The sequence below is a fragment of the Pongo abelii genome, chromosome X (assembly GCF_028885655.2).
Source record: "Pongo abelii isolate AG06213 chromosome X, NHGRI_mPonAbe1-v2.0_pri, whole genome shotgun sequence".
In the NCBI taxonomy this organism is placed as follows: domain Eukaryota; kingdom Metazoa; phylum Chordata; class Mammalia; order Primates; family Hominidae; genus Pongo; species Pongo abelii.
The window spans coordinates 68,802,325-68,827,479 of NC_072008.2; the positions used below are offsets into that span (position 1 = coordinate 68,802,325).

General features: G+C 50.9%; 1 protein-coding gene across 1 annotated transcript; it reads right to left on the reverse strand.

The window, feature by feature from the left end:
* Nucleotides 1–1,399: 1,399 nt before the first annotated feature.
* AMER1 (APC membrane recruitment protein 1) lies at nucleotides 1,400–23,501 on the reverse strand. Its single transcript, XM_002831729.5, has 2 exons — nucleotides 23,316–23,501; nucleotides 1,400–11,080 (listed from the first exon to the last, which is right to left on the reverse strand). The coding sequence occupies exon 2, from the start codon at nucleotides 10,980–10,982 to the stop codon at nucleotides 7,572–7,574; it is 3,411 nt and encodes a 1,136-aa protein (XP_002831775.1). The 5' UTR covers nucleotides 10,983–11,080; nucleotides 23,316–23,501; the 3' UTR covers nucleotides 1,400–7,571.
* Nucleotides 23,502–25,155: the final 1,654 nt, after the last annotated feature.

Here is a 25,155-nt window from a genome sequence, read left to right on the forward strand (position 1 = left end):
ACTGAGGGAACAAAGAACAGCCTTCAAGAGCCCATCAGACAGCAATTATTCTCCCAAAGAAAGAGACTATTTCCCACTGTGGCTATTAAGTGATTTACAATTAAGTAGCTCCTCATGAGGCAGCGCTCCAATTGATGATAAAGGTCTGAGTGGCGAAAGCTGAGTGGTGGGAGGCCCTGTCTCCAGGCATCTAAGTGCTCATGTCTATTGACTCACTCTGCTATTCATCATCTTTCCCAGGGCACTTATTAGCAGATTTAAGTGGGAGGAGTGTTGAGCTCACCTAGAGGGAAACAATTCTCAGAGATCCAAGGCTGGGGGTTGGGTGGGGGATGGGAGTCTCACCCTGGACTCCACCAGGGCCACAGCCACCAAGCTCCCCTGCTGACTGGGGGAGAGGGCCTTGGAGCTTGGAGGCTGGGCTGGGCATAGTGGGATAGGGAGGCAGCTAGAGGTCCCTTTCAGCTTTAGGATGCTCTAACCTGAGGCCAGCTGCTGGGACCATTGCTATGAGTTACCCCTAATGTTCAGCTGACAGCTTCACTATAAGTGCAAAGGTAAAAGCACAAGATTTGGAGTCCAGTTAGCTAGTTGGGTGAATTTTGGAAAGGGTCTTAACCTCTCTGAGTCTCAGTTTTCTTATCTGAAAATAGGGATAATACCAAATGTCAACTTCATAGGGTTAAGTTGAGGATTACACAAGAAAATGTAGTGTTTAGTGCCTGGCACATATCAATGATATTATTCATTCTGTGCTTGGAGAATTATTAGCAGTAAACTTTCTCTTCTACCACCTCTTCTACCCCAGCCTGCCCTACCCTCTTCCACACTGACTTGCAGTCAGTATTCTATATAACCATGAGCAAGTCACTCTACTTCTCCATGACGCTTTTACTCATCTACAAAGTGGGGATGAAATTACCTGCTCTTTTCATCTACTTTTTAGGGCCATTTAGAAGATAACAAAGATGGAAAGAGTTTGCAAACTACAAAATGTCACGCTGAGGTCACTTGCTCTTACTGGTTAGTTTTGGCTCCCAGAAGCCAGGCAGCTCAGCTAAAGCCTAGGAGTTATTAAGCAAAGGAAGAACACGATCAGTAGGGCCCAGAGCCCAGTCAACTTCCTTGGAAGTGGGGCAGCGGGGAACTAGCAGCTTGTCCACAGCAGTTTCCAAAAGGCTTACAAAAACCTCTCTTATCTGTTGGATTTACGTCTGCTTTAAACATTAACTGGAAACAAGGGCTGACCACTTGCTAGGCACAACCCCAGCCCTCAAGCAGACCATAGAACAGTGCTAGAGCTGACCAAAGTGAGTTTCCTGATGGTAAAAGGAAGTTCTTAAGAAATTCCCTCCATCAACGCCACCCACCCCCACCGACCCCCACCCCAATAAGCACTGCAAAGCACTCCTCAGGGGACCACAGCAAAGGCAGCCATCTGTCATGGAAGAACAGGAAGAGCTCTTGTCCAGCAGGTTCAATACACCAGCATCATGTGGGTAAAACAAAAAATACTCCCTCCCAGGCCACCTGAGTCAGAATCAGGGTGAGAAATCCTGCACTTAGGTAGTTGAAAAAGTCCTGAGTCATTTGAGGTAGCCCAGTCTTCTGACTTGCATATGGGAACTAGTCAAGTAAAATCTAGCCCAAGATTTGCCAAAGATGAGATTTGCCCACGGTCCAGTTGATTAACTGGGGGCAAAAACTGGGCAGAAACCCAGGCCTCTCAGACTCCAGGACCCCTATGAATTTCTAATGGATATAATGAGATTTTATGGACTTTCCCAGGGGGTCTTGCTCCAAAAGTTCCTTTAGCAATCATGCCTGCTCCTTCCCTCCCTGGACAGCCCAGGACAATTAATCCAATTTCTATGAAATATCAACTCCCCTCCCATAAGTTTCTCTTTTTTTGTCTTGCTAATTTGCTTTTAATTGGCTTTGCTTGGTTCATGAAATACTGAGGGCCACCAAGCTTCTTTGCTGGTCTGGGAAGGGGCCCTAGGGATCCCTTCAATTATATCCACAGCAGCACTGCCCACAGCACTTTCAAGCAACTGCTATTTCAGGCCCTTTGGCTTGCTTAGAGATTGCAGTTGGGGGGAACTCAGGGAGCAAGGGTAAGAATCTGGATTAGAGAAGCCAAAGCCATGAGCACAATCACCTTCTCTTGGTTGGTGGCATAGGTAGGCATTTGTGTGGTAACAGAAAGTGGCAAGTGATTCCTACCTAGGCTAGGACAGGCCTGGAAATCAGCACATGCCCCCAAGGTGACTGGTTGTTGCTGTGGTATACCACTGGTGCTCACTGGATAAGATGCCCTGAAATAAGTGGCAGAAGCCACATCCCCCCACCCAGCCCAACAGCTGAATAGGTGGGGCAGGCAGCTATCTGGCCAGCATCTCTGCCCATAGGCCCAGATAAAAGATGCCATTCCTGCAGCTTGGCCTGCTGGTCCCACCATTAGACATAACCTTTTGATTGAGCCATCAGCAGGAGGTACACACATTTGTCTCCTGGCTGGTAGGGAGGCCGCATACTTGCAGAAATTGAGGCTAATTTTAGAAGTGCTAGCCAGCCCCTGGCAGTGCACAGGGACTTAAGGGGCAGGTCTTAAGGCATAGAAGGTGTGATAGAGAGTTTACCAATATGGCATCTGACTGGGATATAAGGCATGGCTTGGATGAAAAACTGCAATTTCCTCTACTTTCAATTTCAGCCCTGGCTTCCGTTTCCCCTGCTAGGTTCTCCCCACTCCACCTCCATCCACCACCTCCTTGGTTTCTCAATTTCTCTCCAAAGGCAATCCCAACAACCATGGGTTACAGGCACACTACTGTGGAACAAACCACAAGAATGCACATTAGTGACTGAGGGGTTCCCTCTTGAACCCAGAAGTTTATTAGCATTCAGCAAAGAAGTATATGTTGTTACAAACAGGCAGTGCATCAAGATATCCAGATGTCAGTGAGAGCTAGAAGTGGAGAGGTCAGAACCTGGGTGATTCTGTGATGTCTCAGGGATGGAGAAGAGGAAGCTCAGGTACAGCCAGGGGCCACACTCCCCTTTCTGCACTGGGAGAGAAATAACTCTTACACCTGGGGTGATGATGTACTGCAGTTCCTAATTTCTTCCCTCCTTCCTCCAGCCATTTTATTTAACATGACCTAAATATACATTCCTGTTTTATTCCCCCCCACCCCCACCCCCATATACAGCAGGAAAATTAAGCACCAATAATAATAACAATAATTAAAGTCCCACCTCTCAATAGACCCAACCCTCACACATATACATACCATGTGGATTTTCTTCTTTAGAGTGACTATAGGATTGGAAAGTCGGGGATCAGGCCAGCAAGCCATCACCCTGAAAGTCACTGTTCCCCAAAGTACCATCCACGTGTGAGCTGGAGCAGGGCAGGGGAGGGGGAATGGTGGTAGGGGAGGAGATTCCCCCAAAGCAGCAAGAGGGGTGAAGGAGTTCCCCAAAGCCTCTCTTCTGGGCAAATGTCACAATCAACTGAGCTCCTAGGAAGTCCTATGCAAGGGTTTCCTCAACGAGATGGTAAATTCCTGATAGTGCAAGCATCATTGTCATCTGTTTCCCACAGCTTCTTGGGGAAAGGGGATATGGTTGAAACCCCCTTCCTTCCCCATTGGGTGGAGAATGTTCCCAAAATGCTCCTTTGGAGAAACTCAACAAGACAAATAGCACAACATGGGCACTCTGATTTCAAAACTAAAGCACAAAACATAAAGAGGAAAAAAATAAGACACATGAGTACTCTCAGAGGGTCTAGACATGGGGAAGAAGGGTTCAAAAGAAAGAAAAACATAAAATAAAGCCAGAAAATGACAAGCTGTCTACCAGGTCCCACACGCCTGAGTCACTTGGCGTTTGTCTTCAGTACCTGGGCATCTTCTGCTGTCCCTGTCATGGGGGGAGGGAACGGACAGTGTGATACAGCTAAGGTAGGGAGAGGGGAAAGAGGGAGGGCCCTAGGCAGTTGAGATGCCGGCCCTCTGCACAAGCAGCAGCAATTTTTGTGTCATCTTTGTTTTGTTTAAAACTGTAAACAGCACCGCTTAAAAATAAATCAGAAAAGAACAATTGATAAACATTGTTTTCCATGAATATAAAATGCAAACAATATAAAAATAGATAATTGACTTTTGATATATATATATATTAAAAACAACTTGAATGCAACATACACATGGGTAAACTTGAAGTCTCCCTGCTAAACCCCATGCCTCCCTCTAGCAACTGGGCCTGGGGGCTGAGGGCAGGTGGGGTGGTGGCACTGGCACAGGTAAGGAAAGCTGCTGGCAGCAGGATGAAGGGTACACACCCAGCCTTCCGAGTGTGTGAAGCTACTTCCCTTCTTGGCATAGGACTAAGGAGGGAGAGAGACTGGTGTTTACTAAACCCATTATCCGGGCAGTCTTGTGGCCTGGTACCCAAGCTGAGGCCAGATAGGTAGGGCTGGCTTGAACTGGGCCCCAAGGCAGTGCTTCCTTGGAGACTCTAAAGCACCAAGAAACTGGCATCCTGGCCCTGGGAGAGGCCTACTAGGTGGCCTTCTCTATCCACATTCACTGGTCCTCCAAGGACCAGTCTCATCTGGGAATTCTCAGGATCACAGCTGTCTGGCACTAGGCCTATTGGGTAATAAGATGAAGGCAGCTGCTTCCACTAAGTCCCATTTTCCCTTAAAGTCACATCCAAAAGCATTATTGCAGGACCTTGCAATGGAGACATGGTGTTCATCTAGTAGTACTCTTGGAGGTGTGGACATGATATCAACAGTTTTAGTGGTCTGGGGTGTATTTGCTGCCACCCAAGCCAGCACTAGTCTGTGTTTGGAAACAGGCCTGAAGCTTGGCTGGCTCTCCCAATGTCACCCTGTGCTGTCATCACCATGGGTCCCCAGACAGGTCTTCCTTCCTCCTCTAGGCTGCCATTGGGTTTCAGCCATAAACTGCTTAGCTCTAGAGATTCAAAGGAACCTGCTTCTGCAGCCACATATCCTGGCTGCCCCACTTCAGGTGGTAAGGATCCTATTCCTGGGCTGGCTAGGGCAGTGAAGGGACTTGCAGGCAGCAAGGCTGTCCAAACCATGAACTCTCACTCAGCCCCAGGCCCTACTCTGTGGTGTGTGACCTTCCAAAGCCCATCAAAGTGTGTCAGGGCTATGCCAGTGCCCCTCAGAGACAATGCCTCATGCTGCCTTCCTGACCCTGAGGGCAGCCCTCAGCCCTTAGCCAAAGGTTGGCCACCTCCTTTTTCTCTTCCCAGATAGGCTGGTGGCCTTTCTCCAGCAGGGTCTGGAGGCTGGTGATGGCTCTACTGCCTGCTGTGGCTGGCACAGTCCACATGTAGACAGGAGCTCAAGCTGCCCTGAAAGAAGAGGCAAGAGGTGGGTTTTTCCCTGTTGTAAAGGCATTTGGTGAGTGTTTACTTCCTGCCAAATAGCCAGGCCAATTTCAGCCCCACCATCCCAGAGCAGCTTTGGTAAGAGGCCAGAAAGTTGGAATTTGGGCACTTCTCTCTTGGAATGCTGTGCTTGGGGTAAGGATGGCCTTCCTCACCCTCTTTCATTCTCCAGCTCTACAACAGATACATTTCTTCACAATGTATCTGTAGCCAAAGTCAGCCTGAAGAGCTGGTCTGGGTCCCTTGAGTGGTGGTGTTAGTGCCATGCAAATTCATGTGGTGCTTCCAGGGGTGCAGCTTCTACCAGCCAGGTCTGCTATTTGTGAGTAAGGGCACTGGGCCAACCCGAATCTGAGAAATGGTGACAAAGACCAGCATGGACACATCCCCTGGCCAAGAAACAGTTTGCCCACTAAGTCACCTTGACTTAGGGGGCAAACAGCATCTGTTCCCAAGCTAAATTGCCATATCTCAGGAATGGCAAGAACCCCGTTGACTTCTTCTCTCAACAGGCATGGAGATGGTGGGATGTGGGGGCGGGGGTGCAATAATCATAATTTCAGTGAACACAGCCAAGCAAAAAATGTTCCATATGCCATTTCCAACAAAGAAATGTAAAAGGAACCCTCTCCTATAGGTGATTAATGAGAGGTTGAACTTGGCAAGATTAGCCTGTTCCAATGTCTTCCTGACAGCAAGCTCTTCCCCACCAGTATTTCCAACCTAGTTTAACATGAAAACTGCATGGATGCAGGAGAAGGGAGGGTGCCATTCATTCCATAAAGGGCTGCAACTGCCAAGAAGCCCTGTCCTTTGATGATGCTAAGGACTTGGCTAATTGGAAGATAAAAGCTCTTTAAAGGGCCCAGAACAGCAGCTGAGATGCCTTTGGTATCCTGTCTTGGGAGTGCAAACCTGGGGCCTTATTACAGAGTCCAAATGATGGGATGGGCAAGGCTTAAGGAACTTTTTGTGTTGGGAGGCTTGAGAAGGGAGTTTTCCCTTTTAAGAAACTCAGATACCTTAAGCTCTGCAAAGTCTGAAATCCCCTTTCTTGCTGGCTGTGATAAATGGACCCTCATTTTCTATCTTTCTCCTACACTCCACAAAAACCCCAGCCCCTATAGTCAAGCCTAATTTAGGTTGCTTCTCTTCCCTTATCTCAATTAAAAGACCGTGTTCCTTGTGATGAGATTATGAAAATTTCCTTTAGAGGAAAAAAGAACAAAAATTCAAAAGCATCTGCAACTCAGGTAGTCACAGGCTTAAAAGAAGGAAAACAAAAAATCCTATCATTCCGGAGCTCAACACTCTATGGGAGTGTCCACAACAGAACCTTATTTTGTCTTCTGTTTGCAAATGGATGAATTTTATCACTCCATCAAGGGGATTAGCGTTTTTGTCTTTAACCCAAGCTATGGCAGGACAGGTTAAAAGGCCCCCATCTGGTCATGATGCCAAAGTCCACAGCGATAGGCTGTGAGACACACGCTACTTGATCCTCTCTAAGGACAGCTAGCTGGGATGAATAGCTTATAGTCATCTGATATAATGATGGCAGCTATGCCAAGGCCAAAAGGAATAGGGGTGGGGAAGATCTGTACCATAATTTCACATTGCTAATAGCAAATAAGCCCCACTTCCCCAAGCGGGAGGCAATGCAGACTTGGCTGCTAATCAGTGGTTCATCATTCATTGGAGGAAAGGGGCAGGGGGCACTAAAGGTTTAGCCTGTGTCAAGGATGCATGCTATATATGTGTGTGCGTGTGTGTGTGTGTGTGTGTGTGTATGTGTGTGTGTATATATATATAAAATCACTAACTTGGCAACTGGAATAGGCACAAAATTACAGCATCCCAAACCCGGCGTGGGTCACAAGAAGAAACCTCGAAAGCAAAAACTGGAGTGCAGTAGCAGCAGCAGCCTCCCTGGGCAGATGCACTTGAGTTGAATGTGGCCATAGATGGCAGAAGAGGGAAGTGGGAAAACCAAGGTGAAAACTCACAGGAGTTTTCTTTGGCCCAAAGGGTTTTCAAGTTAAACAACAACCCCCACCCCCCCCACCCTTCTGCCCAACCCCTGATCCCCATTCACATGCTCAGGCCCCGTGCCCCTACTCCAGAATTGATGATAACTACTTGGCTAGGTTTCCATTCATGGCAGTGGAGGAGTAGCTGGTGGCAAGAGAGGCACCTTGCTCGGCCCTCTCCTTTGACAGGTCAAGGCTGGAAGGCCCATAGTGAGTGGGCTGAGGCTGGGGGTGCTCAGGCTGGACCCTGGGCAGCTGAGGAATGCCATGGGTGATGCCCACAGGCTTGGCCTGTGGTAGAGGGCTGGGGCTGAAGCCTCCAGAACTGGAAGAGCAACTGGGCTCATCAACAGGCAGCAGCACATCTCGAGGCCTGGCCCTCACGCTCTGGGAGGCCTGTGGCTGGAGGTTATAGCAAGGGCCCATGGGCAGGTGTAGGTGTGAGGGACGAGCTAGCTGAGGCCCAGATTCCCCAGGTGCCCTTGACTCTGGCACTGATAGTGATATTGACATGGTCATAGGAGGTATGCAACAGGTTGCCTGCCTATATGGAGACTGTCTGGAAGGCCTGTCCAGCTGGTTGGGGCTTATCCAGGCAGGACCTGGCCCCACTGGAAGAGGACAGGGAGCCCAAACAGGCCAATCATAGGCCCCTGGGGGTTCAGTATAGAGGGAAAGGGGACTGTCTCGGCTCCATTCTCCTTCGTCCTCCTCTTCGTCCTCTTCATCTGAATCTTCCTGCTGGGCCTGAAGCTCATCAGACTCGAGGCAGCCCTGGGCCAAGTGGGAATTGGAGAGCTCCATCTCCAGGGTCTCTGCAGTGTCGAGAGAGCGGCTTCTCCTGTTGAGGGCCATAGCAGCAGGTGGAGGTCGAGGGTGCAGGCCAGGCAGTCCCAAGTATCGAGGGAGGCTGCTCACACCCCAGGGCAGGCCTTGGTAGAATCGACTATGGTAGTTGTTGAAGGCATGTTTGTGATAGTAGCCCAGCTCAAAGGCTTCCAAGGAGGCTGCAAGATCTTCATCATTGTGGAACTCAGGATTCTCTTCACACTTGCCTTCCCCGTCCCGTTCCACATCAGCAATGTCAAAGGTCACCATGGGAGGCAGCTCAGGGAGGTTTTGAGTGAAAGATGAGTCAGAGTCAGAGCTGCAGGACATGCTGGAAAAGAGGTTTCCATTGCTGGTGAACTCTACCAGGGCCTGTGAGAAACTCACAGTGGCATTCCCTTCCTTCTCAACCTCCTCTTCCTCTGGATCTTCAGGGGGTGAATAAGTAGGGTAGGCCCTCCTGGGAGATCCTCCAAAATTTGCTTCTTGCATGTCTGGCTCAAACATGGCATCACTCTGGAAGAGCTGCATCAGGCAGGTACTTTGATCTTTCTTGGAGCAGGTTCCTTCATAACGCTTCTCCAGAGGACGGAAGTCCCTCCAGTCTGGCTCGCTGCTCGCAGTGGTGGGGAAAGCTGAGGTAATTCCCCGGTGGGAAATCTGAGAGGTCCCTGATACCCCTGCTGCTAGGCCCATCACTGATGGGCCTAAGGGCCTCATCTGATACTCTAAGACGGGCTTCTCCTGCCGAGCCTGGGCCTCTCGGACTTGAGTCTCTCTAGAACGAACCTCTCGGGCCTGGGCTTCTCGGGTTCTGGCCTCCCTGCCATGAGCTTCCCAAGTGTGGGCCTCCCTGGCATAGGCTTCCCTGCCATAAGCCTCTCGAGTATAGGCCTCCCTGGCATGGGCCTCCCTGGCATGAGCTTCTCGGGCACGTGCCTCCTGGGCCTCAAGCTGTTCCCGCCGAAGCTCCCAATACAACAACTGTTTCTGGATGGTCACTAGCCGTTCTTCCTCTGTCTCCATTGCCCCAGGTGGCCGGGAGGAAGAAAAGGGCTCAAAGTTTAAGAAGGGGTCAAACATCTCAGAGCTTCGACCATGGAGGTCATAAAGGCAGTCATCTCCAGGTGGAGAGTTCTCAAGGCTGTCATCTGGCTCATAGAACTCATATAGGGCATCTCCACTGTAGCTGTCTCGGGGTAGACAATCCCTGCGGACAAGCCCCAGGGCCTCACCTGAATCATCCTCAAATCCAGGTGTGGTGGAGTCATAATAACCTTCATCACTATTGGGGGCAGATTCTTGCTGGTCACTCTGAGGAGTCAAAAGTTCCCCAGGGGCTAGGCCAGGATAAGACCTAACTGGGTCAAGCAGCATGTAGCCGTGGTGGCCTGGGGATGTGGTGGGATGGTAGCCCAGGTTCATATTGGGCCTTGGATACATCTGGGCAGTTTCCCACAGATATTCTAAGTCATCATCTTCTTCCTCCTCCTTAACCTCCTCTTCTTCCTCCTCTAATTCCACCTCTTCTTCCTCTTCTTCTTCCTCCTCGTCATCATCATCTGGCAAGGCCATCTCCTCCCCACCTCCTTGGTAGGTCACCAGGCAGGAACTTCGCTTGGTCCCATCTCGGTTTGCTCTCTGGCCCCCAGAGGCCATGCTGTCTGTCATACTGTCCATGTCCTGTTCTGCTATTATGTCACCACAACCTGTCAATGAATCAAAGCTTTTCAGGGATGTCACATCCCCAAACAAGAGGCTCAGCGGGTCCCCCACAGGGCCATTGGGTGGGTTTACCTCTCCTGCTACTACCTTCTCCCCTGTTTCTGGGCTATGGGGCTCCTCTAGGCTACTGGCTTCAGGGGCAGGCTTGGGTTGCACATGTGCTGAGGCACAGGCCTCCATGGGTTTTTCTGGATCTTTACAGGCCATTTTCTCAGTAGCTGGTGGAGAAGGCTCTGGTGTTGGAGAAACTTTTGGCCCAGGGGCATCTTGGGAGTTAGCATTTTCCTTTCTAGGGGCTTGGAAGGTCTCCTCAAAGCAGGGCACCTGAGGGGCTGAGGTCACGTGCTCATGAGGCCTGGCTCTGACCCTCTCAGGCCCCTTGGTCCCTGGCTCACTTTGCTCAGCCCCAGTGACCTTGCTCTTCCGGTGACGGCGGATACTGCTAAAAAAGCCTTTTAGGCCTTTCTTTGGCTTGGGCATAGAGGGAACCTTCTCAGCCACAGCTTTCTCTGTGGCTCCAGCCACAGATGTCTTACATCTGGGGCCTGTCTCCAAAGCCCCATGGGCACTCTGAGAGCTGGGAAATCGGCACAGTAACTCAGGCAAAGGCAGGGAGAAGCCAGTTCCTTCACTGACAACATCTTCAGGGCCATGGGCTGCTTCACTCAGGCCATCGTGGGTCTTGCTCTTGCTGAGACCTTTCTTGGAGCTGCCTTTCCCAGAACCTTTGCTCCGTCCCCCTCCAAAGAAACTAGGCAGAGTACAGATACCCTTCTTGCCACCAAAGAGTTTCATGGCAGTTTTCTTCAGCCTACCTGGGCCGGATGAGGATGGCTCTGAGGTTGGTCCTTCTGTCGCCTCAGCTGCCTTGTTCTTGGCTCCTTTTTCTGCTGTTTGTTCACGGGTACTCCCAGAGGCTGCAGCTCCCTTGGCCTGAGCAGCTTCATCCTTTTGGGTCTCCATGATGATAGGGACAACTGAGGTACGTCCAGCTGGAAATGCAGCCTCAGGCTTCCAGGCACTGTTATAACATTATCACTCAGGAAGCATCACAGTGGGGTCTGGAGGAGATAGGAGAGACAAAGACAGAGAGACAGATACTAGTGAGCAAGCATCTAGGCTGGGTTTGCTTTCACCGGACGTCAGGCTTGAGTGGAACAAGAAAGAAAATAAGGGAAAATGTGGGGCAAATCTTAATCCACTCGATATGCTTGGCTTGCTGGGCCAGCTCTCTCTGGGCCCCAAGGCAGCAAAACTCTACACTGAGAAACAAGAAGCCTTCATTCCCTACCTTCTTGCTGGGTCCACTCCCTTCAGACCATCCTAAGCTCAGGGGACCACTGGGCAGGGGGACCTGCAGTTGTGTGAAAGGCCTAGTGGTGCTATTGGCTGTGGGAGGTATTATCAATTATCAAAGGGGATGAGGATAGGGAGAGACAAGAAAGGCAAAAGGGATGTTGGCTCCAACATCACAGAATTTTTGAAAAGCATCTGGCAAAACAGTCCATTGAGTCCTCACAGGGTTCTGTTGGATTCAAGCTTCAGTTTCACATTAGTCTGGGCTCTTACTGACATTTTGTCTGAGACTGAAAAGTGGACCTGAAGTTTCACCTCCCATCCAAAGCTTCCTAAATTGCCTGCAGAACCATGCTCAGGCTTCAGAATCTCAGAATAGGAGCCTCACACATCCACAAACTAGGTCTGCAATCTAGAACCTGCTAAGACAATGAAATGGGAGCCTCAAGAAAGGTATTCTCTGGGCTTCAATATTCGCCATCCAAGAGGCCTACCAACATCTCTCCCTCAGAGAGGTGATATGAGGGTGGGTCTAAGCCAGACCCTCTATTGGCTGTCCTGCTGGGAAGATATTTTAATGTGGTCATCAATGGAACCCCAAATTCTACTTGAGAACCATGAGGTGGACTGTTTCTCCTCTACTCTCCTCCTCTTATTATTTTTGTCCCCATCTAGCTCCCTATCTAGGAAGGGAACTCCTTGAAGGCCCTACATGATTCATATTCCTGGTGTGTGAGATAGGTTCCCAATGGCTTTTAAAATAAATAAACCTGGTGCAAGCCACACCCTTCTGGTCAAGGCTCTTAATCCTCCAAATGCCCAAATATCAACAGAGATGGAATAAAAACAAGACCTAGCCACTATCCACCACAATATACCTCTGTACCTCTGGTCATCGGCTAGCTCAGTGACCAGCCTGCTAAAACCCAATGACCCCCTCCCTGGGAAGTCCCTCACCAATGTGTCCCCTCTCTGTAGAGTGGCACCAGCAGATGGGGGATCTGGGAAGAGAGGGGAGAGGGGAAGGGGAAGGGGAGGGAAGGAAGAGTAAGAGAGGGAGAGAGAAGCAAGCACCCTTGGTCCAGGAACAGCTGGACAGTACACCAGGCCTGTGATTGCTTGCCATAGTAATAAGACTCACATATTCACCTAAAGTGGAAGACTGTGGACCAGCACTGAGCGTGGAAAGAGGCTGGCAGCTACACTCTAGCCTTGGAGCCCCTGGTTCTGTCTTGCAAACATTAATTTTGTGCCTGCTGCCTTGCTTGGCTTGACACTTGAATCATCAGTGTGATGATCCAAGCTTCCATAAAGAACACTCTGCATAACTGAATATTAAAATTGGAGCAAGATAACAGCTGGCTATCCAGAAAAGAAAAGAGCAGGTGAAAAGGAAAGTTCATTTGAACCTCTCTCTGCAGAGATCTGAATTGCCATTTGCTCAGGTTAGAGATTTTTCTGTAACATATTTTGACATCACACTGTTCCAACTCAGCCCTGCAACTGATAGTCCCACAATAGACAGCGCCCCCTCCCACCTCCAAATACACACACAATCATACCTAAACACACAATCACCCAGTTTTCTGCCCCTGGGTCTGGTGGGAATAGGGGCCCTATCATGTCTGAATGCCCTACTTTCCACAGCACATTTTTTACCTCAGCCTTAAAATTACTGCTAAGGTTATCGTCACGGTGTTGGGGATAGGGGAGTTGGGGTGGCAGTACTGGAGTTGTTTGTGAAATTCTATTCCCCTCTGGAATTCAGTGCTTCAGGGCAGGCCAAGAAGGGAGAACTCCCAGCCTTTGCATCTAGGGAGCTCCTAGGCTAACAGGGAGAGTCCTATATGTAACAGTCTGTTAGAAACTGGACCAAACAACAGGAAGTGACCAGCAGGCAGGAGGGCGAGGTGAACATTACCTGAGCTCTGCCTTCTGTCAGATCAGCAGAGGCATTAGATTCTCATAGGAGCGTGAACCCTATTGCAAATTGCGCATGCGAAGGATCTAGGGTGCACTCTCCTTATGAGAATCTAACAAATGCCTGATGATCTGAGATGGAACACTTTTATCCCAAAACCTTCCCCCTCTCCATCCGTGGAAAAATTGTCTTCCACGAAACAGGTCCCTGGTTCCAAAAAGGTTGGGGAACGCTGCTTTAAAGAATAGCCCCTGTTATTTCTAAAGCTGGTTGGTGGAGTATCATTCTTTATACCTTGTAAACATATTCCAAGATAAATGTGAAAGGGAGAAAGACACTTCTTGGGCAGTAAGGCTGGGCCTCAAGGAAAACCTCAGAGCCAAGTGAAAAGCTTTAGGACCTAGACATCCTTGTGAATCAAAGGCTGACTTGTCCTGCTGGGTTTGGGGCTGGAGTTCCTGGGAACAGAGCGATTCGGCAAATTCAATCACAAAGGCTGCTTTCCAGAGCCTTGACGCCCCAGTTAGAGGACAGTCTCTTTGGGCTTTCCCTTGCCCTTGCTCCTATGCTCTGTGGGGGTAGAGGCCAGCCCACTCACCTCTCTCTGTATTGTCCCCTTTCCTGTCACAGGGAGCTGCAGTGTGTTGTGGAAGGAGCCATGGACCGCAGGGCTGGGGTCCAGGCCATGTCAGCCTCCCATCTGCCAAGGGACCCTAAACGGGCCAGTGTAGCCTGCTGAAATGCAGGTACTTGTGAGCTATTTTGAGATCAAAACTGCTCCTCTACCTATCCTTCTACCTGCCCACTCCAACTACAGTGGTGTGATGAGTTGATGTGATAATAGGCACAAACAAAGCACTTTATAAACTGTATAGTACAGTGCAAATGAGAAAGATTGTCATTACTGTTATTATTACTCCTTCTAGGTCAGATCCCAGTTTCTTAGGAAGCAACTGACCATCTGTTAAAGGCTGTTCATTTGGGAAAGCCATTCACTGTGGGAAGCTCAGGGACTTGCTGCCTTGGCCCACGCTGAGAAGGAGACAGATATGAGGGGATTTTAAAGAGGTGTGTGTATCTATACAAACTCCTCTGCTAAAAGGTTTGAAACGCCCTCTGTGTGTGTTGTAGGAGACAGATGAATTACGCAGGGTGTCCCTGGGATGGAGTTTCTCTCCGTCCAGTTCAGGCCCTTCTCCTAACCAAGTCCAGAGTCATCTTTGCTGGCAGGTACCAGCCTTAAACTGGTACTCTGCATTCTCTCTCCCAGAGCCATGTCCCCCCACAGTCATTCACAGTATCTCTGCCTATGTCACCCAGAACACTGGGAAGGAAGGTGGCAGGGTCACCCATAGCTGGTAGCTCCCTAGCCTAGCCCCACCTAGCTACCTCTGCCCTAGGCCTCTTCTCCATATTCTTTGCTAACCAACCAGGTGCCAAAGCTATCCTTCCTCAATGGGTTATGCTGCCTTTACTTAGGACCACAAGAGTTCACCAGGAGAGTGAGGTGGGGCAGAAAGCAAAGGAGACAGCAAAGGACAGACTCTGCAGATCCCCTAGGCTGGGACTGGCTTTCCCTGGGGGTCCTGTCAAGAAAGTGGCACTGCCAAATGCAGGGCCCCACAACCCTCATGTTCCTCAACCAGTGTGGCTGAGTTTCAGGTGGGCTGGGGGTTAAGAGAACCCTCCCAAGCCACTCTGTGGTCCCTTGCAGGGACTGCCTGCTGCAGCTGCTGCTATCATGGCAGAAAGCAGGCTGTGGTAGAAAGTGCTGGGGCCATTCCAGCTCCCTGAGCCAGATTCAGGCCATTCTGGGGCCAGCGGAAGGCTGGCTACAAAGGAAGAGCTTCTTCCTTCTCCTCTCCACTTAAAACATAGGCAGGAGGCCAGCCACATACCTGCCCTAGAGACCCTTCTCAAGGAGAAGGGACAGCTGCAACATGAGCCTCGCACATTCTGCTCCAAATCAGCTTCCTGGGGCCAGCATGGCCAACTTAAAGAGGGCTGAATTGGGGGAAGAAAAAGAAGCATGTGGATTTATGCAGTAGCTCCAGAGACATGGCCTTGACCAGCCATAGTTCCTCAGGCCTGTTCCAAGCAGTCTTCCCGAAAGCAAGCCCACTTCAGGCCCACCTGCCCTTCTGTATGTTGGGGAGGGTTGGTTAAAGAAAAAATAGTGAGGATGGCCCTCCAGAGAGCTGGCCATTTCAGCGCTGGAATCAACTCTGCCCAGCTAGGGGAAATCCAGCAAGTTTTTTCCCGTGTTTATGCCTCAGTTTCCTTAACTGTAAAATGAGGCCATTGAGAGTGTCTACCTCTTAGGGCTATTGTAAGAAGTAAAACCAATGCACATAATGTACCAAATCAAGTGCATTACATAGCAGAAGCTAAAAACATTATAGTAACTAACTTTTATTCATATTTTATTCAAACTGTGGTAGAACAATCTCTAGAAGTAAAATCATCTCAGTCAGGTTGAGTAGGGTGCTCCCTAGGGCTCTGTGGGTAAGTCACCAAACCTCCTTGGGGCTCAGTTTCCCCAAATGGCAAATGGTAAATGAGGATAACTGTGTGGTCATGTCATAGGAGGCTTCACTTGCTCATTTAGCCAAATTTGATATTCAGGGACCTAAAAGAGTCAGCTACTGGCTAGCAGCCAAGGATTATCTGGGACTTTCAACTAGCCAGGTTCTCTAGCCCAGGTCAAACTCAGCTAAAAGTACCAACATCAAAGGAAATGCAAATCAACAGATATCCTTCACCCTCAGGGTATTTACCACTTTACAAAGCACTCCCTACTCCCATACCCCACATTTGCCCTCCTCAGTCACCCATTATTCAGGCCTGGTGGGGGATGGCAACTCCTTGTCACAGAGAAGGAAACTGTGCCTAGACTTGGGAAAAGACTTGTCCAAGGTCACATAGTGAAATGGTGACAGAGCCACACTAGCTCCCAGAACTATTGAGTCTCAATTTCATGCCATTCTGCTGCACTGTGCAGGCCACCAATCAAAGGAGGAAGACTGAGCAAGAGAACTGCAAAGGTTCCCCTCACACCAGCAAGAACTATAATCTCCCACTCCCATCCCACCTCTGTCCCAGCCCTGCTAAGCCTTCTTTGCCACATTTTCAGTCCTCACTGGTTGCCACTGTTTGGGTCCTACCAAACACATTCCAGGAAGCCTGCTGACATCAGAATCTAGGGGCCAACAACCCAGCCTGTGGCTGCTCTCCTCATCAGCAACCCTACCACCACTCCTCTCAAACTACAGGACATGTCACTCTACTCCCCTTTTCCTTAAGAGATAGGTTTGAGTGGCCCAAAAACCAGAAACCTGCCAACGTGGACAAAGATGCAGAATTTGAGCTATTTAAGGAAAATGACTTATCAGATGATCTGGAACTTGAATGATCCATTTCTAACACCCACTGCTCTCAAAACTATTTGGTCAGAGCCTAAAGGAAGGGCTGCTTGGCTTGGTACCCTCTGATGGAGTTGTAGAGGCAGCTGGCAAAGCCCCCTCAGCCTACCCCTTCATCCACTCCTCCCCTAATTTGCAGCCTTCCTGCTGAGGGGCACCTCCTGCCCAGAGGGCATCTCACCAACTCCAGATGCAGCAAGACCCCAAACTGGGACTTCTCTCTCTGTCCCAATTCCCCCACCAGCCCCCCTCAACTGATTTGTTCACATACTGAGCTTTGTGTAATTCATCCTGACAGGCTTTGGTCTGTTCATTCATCTCTCTCAAATTGACCCTCCTTCATCTTACAGTTACTACATCTAGCACACAGCAGGAGCTCAAACAATGCTGATTCAATTGAATTCTAATTCAGCTGAAGTTTCTTGGTCCGGAACTGGAATGCCAGCCTCACCTTCTATAGGCTGTGTGGTTTGAGAAAGTGGCCTAACCTCTCTGACACTCAAATGCCTTATCTGTAAAATGAAGAAAATGCTATCTACCATGAGGATTGTGGTAAGGATTAGAGATGATCAATGTAAAAGCAAACTGGTAACTACATACTAAGCAGATATTCAATAAAGGGCTCTTGTGATGAGGCCACTTGCAGGCACCTTTTCCTCTCCAGCTCCCCAATTGCCACCCCACATTCTCCAAAGATGACACAAGCCTCTTAGCTGAGCCCCTCTAGCCCCTCCCTGCCGCAGCACCCCCTGGCTCCCCTCTCCCATCTCATTCATCCTGTACGTTGTTGCCAGATTCATTTTCTTACAACTCCTGTTTCAGCACTTCACTCCTCCACTTACCAAATTATTCTGCATTGCCTACAGGATAAGGGCCAAAACCCTATGTCTGATGTTAAAGGCTTGCTCTGCCTGAGTGCTCCTCACAAGTTTCTCAGCCTTGTTTCTCTGCCTCTTGGCCCCAGCCCCAAATACACAGGGGTTTGCCCAGTCTGGGAGATGTGGTCACCCAGATACCACCTCTCCCTAGAAATGGGCTTTCCTGGTGAGTCTTCTTAGTGCCCCAGGTTTCTCCTCAGGCTCTTGAGGTCCCCTCCCTGCCCAGCTTGCCTTGAATGACAGGGACTTTGGGAGCCACTTACTTGCCACTCCCATCTCAGGCTCCCAAACTTTCTTAGAGAGAAGTGTATCTGAAGTGGATACCATGCCTGCCTGCATAGGCTTCCACTAAGTCAGTACTAGCCCAGCTAGAGTGAGATCAGACAGGTGCCAACCCTTCCCCACCCCCCGTTCAAATGAAGAACAGGAGAGGAGCTAACTCCAGAGAAACAGATGTGACAGAACAGCCAAGGAAACCCTACAGAGGAGCAGCTGGGTCAAGTGAACAACGGATACCTCTGACTTTCCTATGTGTCCACTCCCCTCTACTAACCATGCCCTGTGTGAGAAGCTAAGTGAGGAAACTGAAGCTTGGGAGGGGACAAGGAGAGTGTGATTTGAGGAAGAACTCTGGAATTGAATTGGGGACCAGGAGCTTTGGACTTCTGAGTTAACTTGAGCAAATCCTTTCCCTGTTCTGGACCTCAGTTTCTTCATATAGAAATGGGAGATTGGACCAGGGAGTCTGCTTGCTCCAGGTTGCCCTGAGAGGCTGGGGGAGGAGTGGTCCTGTGCCCAGTTTTCTAATGGCTGCTGAGTCAGACGGCATAGCAGGGGGCACTGGATTGGCTTTGAGGGTCCTAGGTCTTACTGTTAGGCCTGGTTACCTAGCTGGTTGGACCTAGTTCACCACTTCAGGACAGAGGTGCACTGTGGCCCAGCCTCACTCCTTGCACCACCCCTCAACATTTTGCTCTTTCAAAATGCACTGAGTCTGGCCTGTGAATATTTCCAACATATCCAGAAAGGAGGGGGGCCAGAACTGGTCATGCCATTCCTCATTCCCCTGAAAAGAGCCACAGCCCCCAGCAAGAAGGGCTGAGCAGATGGAGAGGGAGGGTTGAGGCATACTCACTAGGGATGGAGGGTTAGTATCCACTTAGAAGCCCAGCAGGGGGAAAAACCGTAGGAGATGAAACCAATGAAATCTCTATGCTGAAAAAAAATGCAGATCAAAGGGTCACAAAGGCCACTGCAGCAACAGTATGCCTGCCTATGACCACACCAAGCCCCTCAGGTCATTTTCTCCACTGTTCATATTTTCCCCTAATTCCAAAAGGAGGTGGAGGGAGCAACGTACTCTTACTGGGCTAGCACCTGTACCTCTGTAGTGGTTCTGCTTCCCCTGCCTGCCTTTGCTAGAAATACACTTACACATGCACAGGTTTGAAAAATAAGACAAAGCAGGGGAGATGGAAGACTCTGAGATTATTTAATTCAGAGAACAGAAGTTGGGGGTGGAGAGAGAGTTTAATGCCTATGAAATCTCCAATAGATCATTAAGCAGAAGAGCAATGGTGGCCAGCTGCTTGCAACTCCTTCCCCCAACACACATACACACACACACACACACACACACACGCACACACATGCACGCACATATGCAAGGTTTAACTACAGCATGACAGGCTCAGATTATCCCTGAGAAAGAACTGGGCAATGAGGCAGGTGACCCAGGAATGAGTAACACAGAAAGGCTATGAAATATTGCCTCAGGGGCTTAACCCTTTATCACCCGCTGTATCTGCCTAGACAGGATTCAGGTAGGGAAATTGAAATAACGTTGGACATTCTCTTTTGTAGCCTTAGATAGCCCATCTGTTAAGCAAAGGGGCTGGAAACCCCTTCTCCCTCTTGGTTCTACCTGCCAGGCTTGCTGCTGTTTCCTAGTGGAGCAGGGTTGTTTCTTCCATACACACTATCTACAAGTGGAGATGTAACAGTTCTTCAGGAAATTTCGTGTTTCTTTGAGACAGGGTCTTGCTCTGCTGCCCAGTCTGGAGTGCAGTGGCGTGATCATGGCTCACTGCAGCCTTGATGTCTCAGGCCCAAGAGAGCCTCCTGCCTCAGCCTTCCAAGTAGCTGGGACTACAGGTGCAAACCACCACACCCGGCTAAATTTTTGTATTTTTTGTAGAGATGAGGTTTTGCCATGTTGCCCGGGCTGGTCTCGAACTCCTGGGGTCAAGTGATCCACCCGGCTAGGCCTCCCAAAGTGCTGGAATTGCAGGTGTGAGCCACCAGGCCCGGCCCTTAAGGAATTTTTAATACCTCCACTATACTAGAAGCAGATCATTAGACTGCCAAATTCTTCCAACTACCTCCTCTCCTTTTGAAATTTTCAGTCCCAGCAAAACTGCAGGCCAAGACCAAGAGGCAAAAGAGACATTAAACGAGTGAGAGGCTCCCCTTATGAAGCTCCCAAGTTAACTCAGCCCCCCTTTCCTCTTAGGGAATGAGGGAGGTAAGATGAGGGGGATGGTTAATGAAATCTGCATTGATTGGAGGCTGCTGGTTCCACGGGACATAGTGGAAAGAGCCACTGCACGGGAAGCAGGAGCCTATCCTTAAATAGCTGTGTGACCTTAAGCGAGCCCCTGTTGCTTTCCAAGGCTCAGGATTCTCATCTCTAAGCATAGCAGTTCAAACTGGTGCTCCCCAAGGACTGTCCATCTGAGAGGAAGGTGTTCAGCAGAGGCCTGGGGAACACTTCTCAGCCCCAACCATGTTGGTATTTAGGCCCTGCTTCCCACCTCTTCCTGCCCTTTCCCCTGCAATGCCAAAGGGAGGCTAACATAGTAAAACTTTCCTTTGGAGGTAGCCTGCCCGCAGCTCTACTTCCAGATCCAAAGGTGGCCTCTTAACTGGCTGACTTTGCAGCATGCTTCTGATCCCTTTCTAAGACCCCATTCTAAAACTCATTCAAAAACCTCGTTTTTATTACCGTATATTTATATACAAAAATAGCAACTCCCTGCCAATTCCCTACTCTTTCATGCCCCCTTCCCCTAAAAGGATCAGATTCTCATTCCACAGCCTGGCATCTGGGAAACCCCATCACTGAGCCTCAATCTCTTCTCTACCTCTGAGCCACACCATCTCAACCAGAATAGACTCATTCACTCCCCTCACCCTGCCTGTCAATCACTTTCTCCCCTCCCATTCCTGGGTCTGCTTATGCTTTGCCTACCAAACCCCTCTACTTTCTGGCAGCTTCCAAGGATGATCCCCCTGCTTATACAGATCTTTCATCTCTCTCCACGTAGTTTGTCTCTAGGCTCACGAATCAGCAACCAAAGATATGCATGGTCTGGGATCTGAGCATTCCAAATCCTGGGCCTGTTGTTGGGGGAAGATATATCATGATTTTTTTCTTGTAGTTGCAATCATCCCCCTTCTAATCCATCCTCATTAGGCACACTTAATACATATCTGAGCCTTGAGTACCATTTCTGTAGTCACTTTCATATGAATCACGACAAGCGCAAGTTGGAAAGGTAAAGGTCTTCTGGAAAACTCTACAAAGAAAGCAAGTCGTTCCGGAACAATCACTAACTGCTCTGCACTGCTTGGCTTTGAGAGGGTTGTGGCTGAGGTCCAGGTTTTATTTACTCCTCCAAAGGGTTCTGAGAGAACCCAGACATCCATGTTATCAGACAAAACAGAGGCAGGCCAACTTAATTATAGTCTGCATCCTATTATAATTTAAGCCTGAATATGCCCAGGAGAAGTAGGCAGCCCTGGAGGAGTTCCGAGAAGAAAGAAGTCATCATGGGTGGGCAAGAGCCAGGCAGGAAAGGCACCAAGGAAAAGGTAGGCCCAGAACTGAGGTCTGAGAAGGAAGAAGATTTGGACAGGTGTAGGCTGAGTGGGTTTGGGTATGGGCAAAGGAGTTACATAGAGCAGATACATTAGGTGCCTGTTGGCCTGAGACAAGGCAGAGGGCAGGTCCAGCCCTGGGCTAGAGATGCCCAGCTGCAAGTAGAGGTTTGTGTTGGGGCCTAATCAAGGTGGGAGGAGGTGACTGTAGTGTGATATCTGTGGTCCTGGCTCCTGTCATAAAGGTCCAGAGCTAGCCTTCCCCCATGTGAGGAATTTACTGGTTCTCGTTGCCCCTCCTCAAAGTGCCCAAGCTTTGCCTGGGCGCTGCAGCCCACAGGGCTCTCCACACCAGAGGTTAATCAAAGGTCCAAGAAGAGCCTACCAAGCCCCTCAGTGGCTTCTTCTGTCCTATTCCTCAAAAAGGCCTAGAGAGCCCACTGCCAGAGTTGCACCGTGGTGCAGTGACTGTGCAGTGGATGGTGCCGAATGAGGGGAGCCACACTGGGGGAGGGGGCTCTGCTGGAATCCCGGTGGGGCAGGCAGTCCAACAGTGCAGTGCCCTCTGCCTTGCCCATGCCCACGCCGCTGCAGCAGGCAGGCAGAGCCGCAGAGGGAGATGTTTGTGTGTGGAACAAGGCTCGCCTTGACCCCGCGGCCCTTGCCGAAAGGAGCCTGGCCAAACGGAGACCAGCTCCGCAGGGCCAGTCCAGCTGCCGCCTAGGCGCTTGGGCTGTGACGCATGTAGCGGGCGCAGCCCCTCACCACTGGGGGAGCCAAGCAAAGTCCAGCGTTCGGGCGGTCACCAGTGTCAGAAGTGTCTCCAGCAGACAATGACAGGGGCCTGGCGGGCTGGGTATGTTAAGTAACTGCGAAGTTGGACGGTTTGGCCACCTCGCTAGCTCTCCTGTACACAGAGATGGTATGATACGTTCCGTACTACAATGAGGGCTCCTTCGGCCTCTGGCAAGGAAATGTCCCCCAAACACCGTGCCTATCGCTATTTTTAAACGGGAGGCTGGAGAGGAAAACGGGGCCAGTATTCTCCAAGGCAAAAGGAGGTGAGGCGAGGCGAGGCGAGGCGGGAGACAAAGCGGCCTTGCAGCTCTAACTCAAGGACTAGCTTGCGCCGCTGCTCTAACCCAAGGACCAGCAAGAGCCCGGCTGCCAGCCAGCCTGCCCGACCGCGGGGGCGGGCGCCAGATGCGCCCGGAGGCCCAGGAGGAGGGGCGCGGCTAGTTGGGGCCGCAAGGCCAAGGTTCTGAAGGGAAGTGTGCGACTGAGCTCAGCCCACAGGCCCAACTGAGCTCCTCTGGGGAGGGGGCAGTCTGTGGACGTCCCAATCCACGCCAAAGCCGGTCTCCGTCGGTCCCAAGCCAGCACGCCAGCTTGAGTCCGCAGAAAGGAGGGAGAGGCTGGAGATGCACAGGGGAGGGGAGGGGCGGCAGCCAGGCAGCCGGGGAGAGGGGTGAGGAGGTACCCGCGTTACACAGCTGTTCCAGCAAATGTGCTACAACAAAGCTGCAGAGCTCCTGGCCTACAAATGCACGGCTTGGGGTGCTGGCTGGCGGCGCCCTTCCCGGGACTGTGCGGCAGCACGTGCGGGCCCATCCCCGCCCCCCCGAAAGCCGGGAGGCATGGCCCAGGCTAGCCTGCCTTCCTACCCGCCCTCCCTAACCCCCCCTCCCCCCAGCAGTGGTCGCTTGTGCCCAGGGGACTCAAGGCCGCTCTGCCTCTCCACGCGACAGTCCGCAAAGCGGGTTCCAAAGGAGAGGGGCGAGCGACCGGGACTCCGACCCGCCTAGTCCTTAGTGCCCTCCTCCAGTCCATAGGAGCAGAGCACGCGGGAATGCACCCTACCGCGGGCAGGCGGAGGCTCCTGGCTGTACGCAACGCTTACCCGGCCCGGTCAGGTTCCTAGCCCGGTTATTGTCCGCTGAGCCGCCCTGGGCCGGGCTGCAGCCTCGGCTGCCACGGCTGAGAGCGCCGCCACCGCAGCTGCTGCCGCCGTCGCCGCGGTTCCAGTCACCTCCAGCACTGACTCCCCTTCCCCAGGCTTTGGGTAGCTCCCCCATACCCCCTCCCCCAGTACTCCGAGGCCACCGGGTGGGGCATCTGCGTCCTGATTGGCAGGCATATGGCCCAATCGCTATGGTGGGAAGGCGTGCCCCGGCCCGCCCACTGTTTTCCTTGGTGCGTTTCTCTTTAAATGCAAATAAGTGCAGGCGTGGTGTTGGCAGGGGGCGGAGAGGGTGCGGAACCACTGGCTGGGGCTCCCCACTCCTGCCCCCACGCCGGGCTGGTAGTGGCGTGGCTACACCGTGGCCTCAAGGAGCCGGTCCTGCCCGAATGGGGCTCGCCGGGTCGATTTTGGTTTTCACGCACTCCCATTTCCGTGGCCGCTGTGCATTCGCTGTACTGTGCCCTGGCCGCCACCAGGACGTTTATTCCTGAGCTAGAGGCCGGCGGGGAGTAACGAGGCAGAGAGGTTGAGGAATCTGGGAAGACTGCAGAAACCCTTAGCACCTCGGCCGGCCTATCCTTAGTCGTAGAGACAAGGCCCTGCGGATCGCGCCGCCAGGCCACCCAGAGGAGGGACTCACCTGCCAGGAAAACCAGCTGCAGCGCCTGCGCCCTAACTTCGTCTGCCTCTCTGGCACACCAGTGCCCTTAGAGACCATAGAGGCCAACTTCCACCCGTTACCGACGGGCCCTCCGCTGCCCAGAGTAGGGAAAGCCGCTCCCCACAGTTACCCAGCCTGCCGGCGACAAGGGCCAATTTGGAATCCAGAGCCCCGGGCTCCCCTTCCAGGATTGCTTTCACTTTTCTTCTCTGAGATGATACCTGTTTCCATAGTTTGACCCTCACCCAAATTTCCCACCTTCTGTGGAATGTGGAGGGAATCCCCAAGGTCTCCAGAGTCCCCCTTCCCCCTATCCTTTGTGAGCCTGGCTTTCTGCAGGCCTTTTTCCCTGAAATGTCTAAATATTGAGAGGAAAATCTTGTCTGGGCCCAAACCGGAGGTCAGGCTGAGGACAAAGTGAGGAGGCCTGTACCAGCCTTGTCTGCTACTGTGTGTGGGATGTGGCAGGGAGTCAGCCGAACTTGGGTCTCTAGTCTAAGGACATTAAGTGGCATCAGCGGCTGCCAGAGCCAGGTGAGCTGAGGCAACAAAGAATCTAGTTCCACCACTAGTTCAAGAATATCCAGAAGGCCCAGCCCTAAAACTCTGTGTGTGTCTAAAAAGGGAGGTGGGTGGATTAAAGCTGAGGATAGAGAGAAGGATTAGAGAACAATGCGTGCTATTTTTGCATTGCAGGAGTGTTTTCTGCTACTTCTGGGTCCTGACGGTCTTGAAAAGATCCAGCTGCTGAACTGGTAAGAGGTGGACTGCTGCCTCTGCATGTGTAGAGCACAGGAACTGACATGGCTGCTAGGGATCTGACTCTAGCTCTACCTCAGACTTGCTGGACACCTTGGCCAATTCATTTTTTTCTCTGGGCCAGTCCATCACCCCGCCTCCACAAGGAGAGGGTAAGCATCATCAGGCTCCCTTGATATCTTTGAGATCCGACAGTTCAACTCATTTTTTTCTATAATATTCCATGACCTTCCACGGAATATTATAGAAAATATAGATGTTCCATGACCTTCCATGACATTCTATACATTGCCAACAAAAATCAATATTGAACATCAGACTCCCATCCTAGTACCGAGTCTAAATAAATGGTGAGGA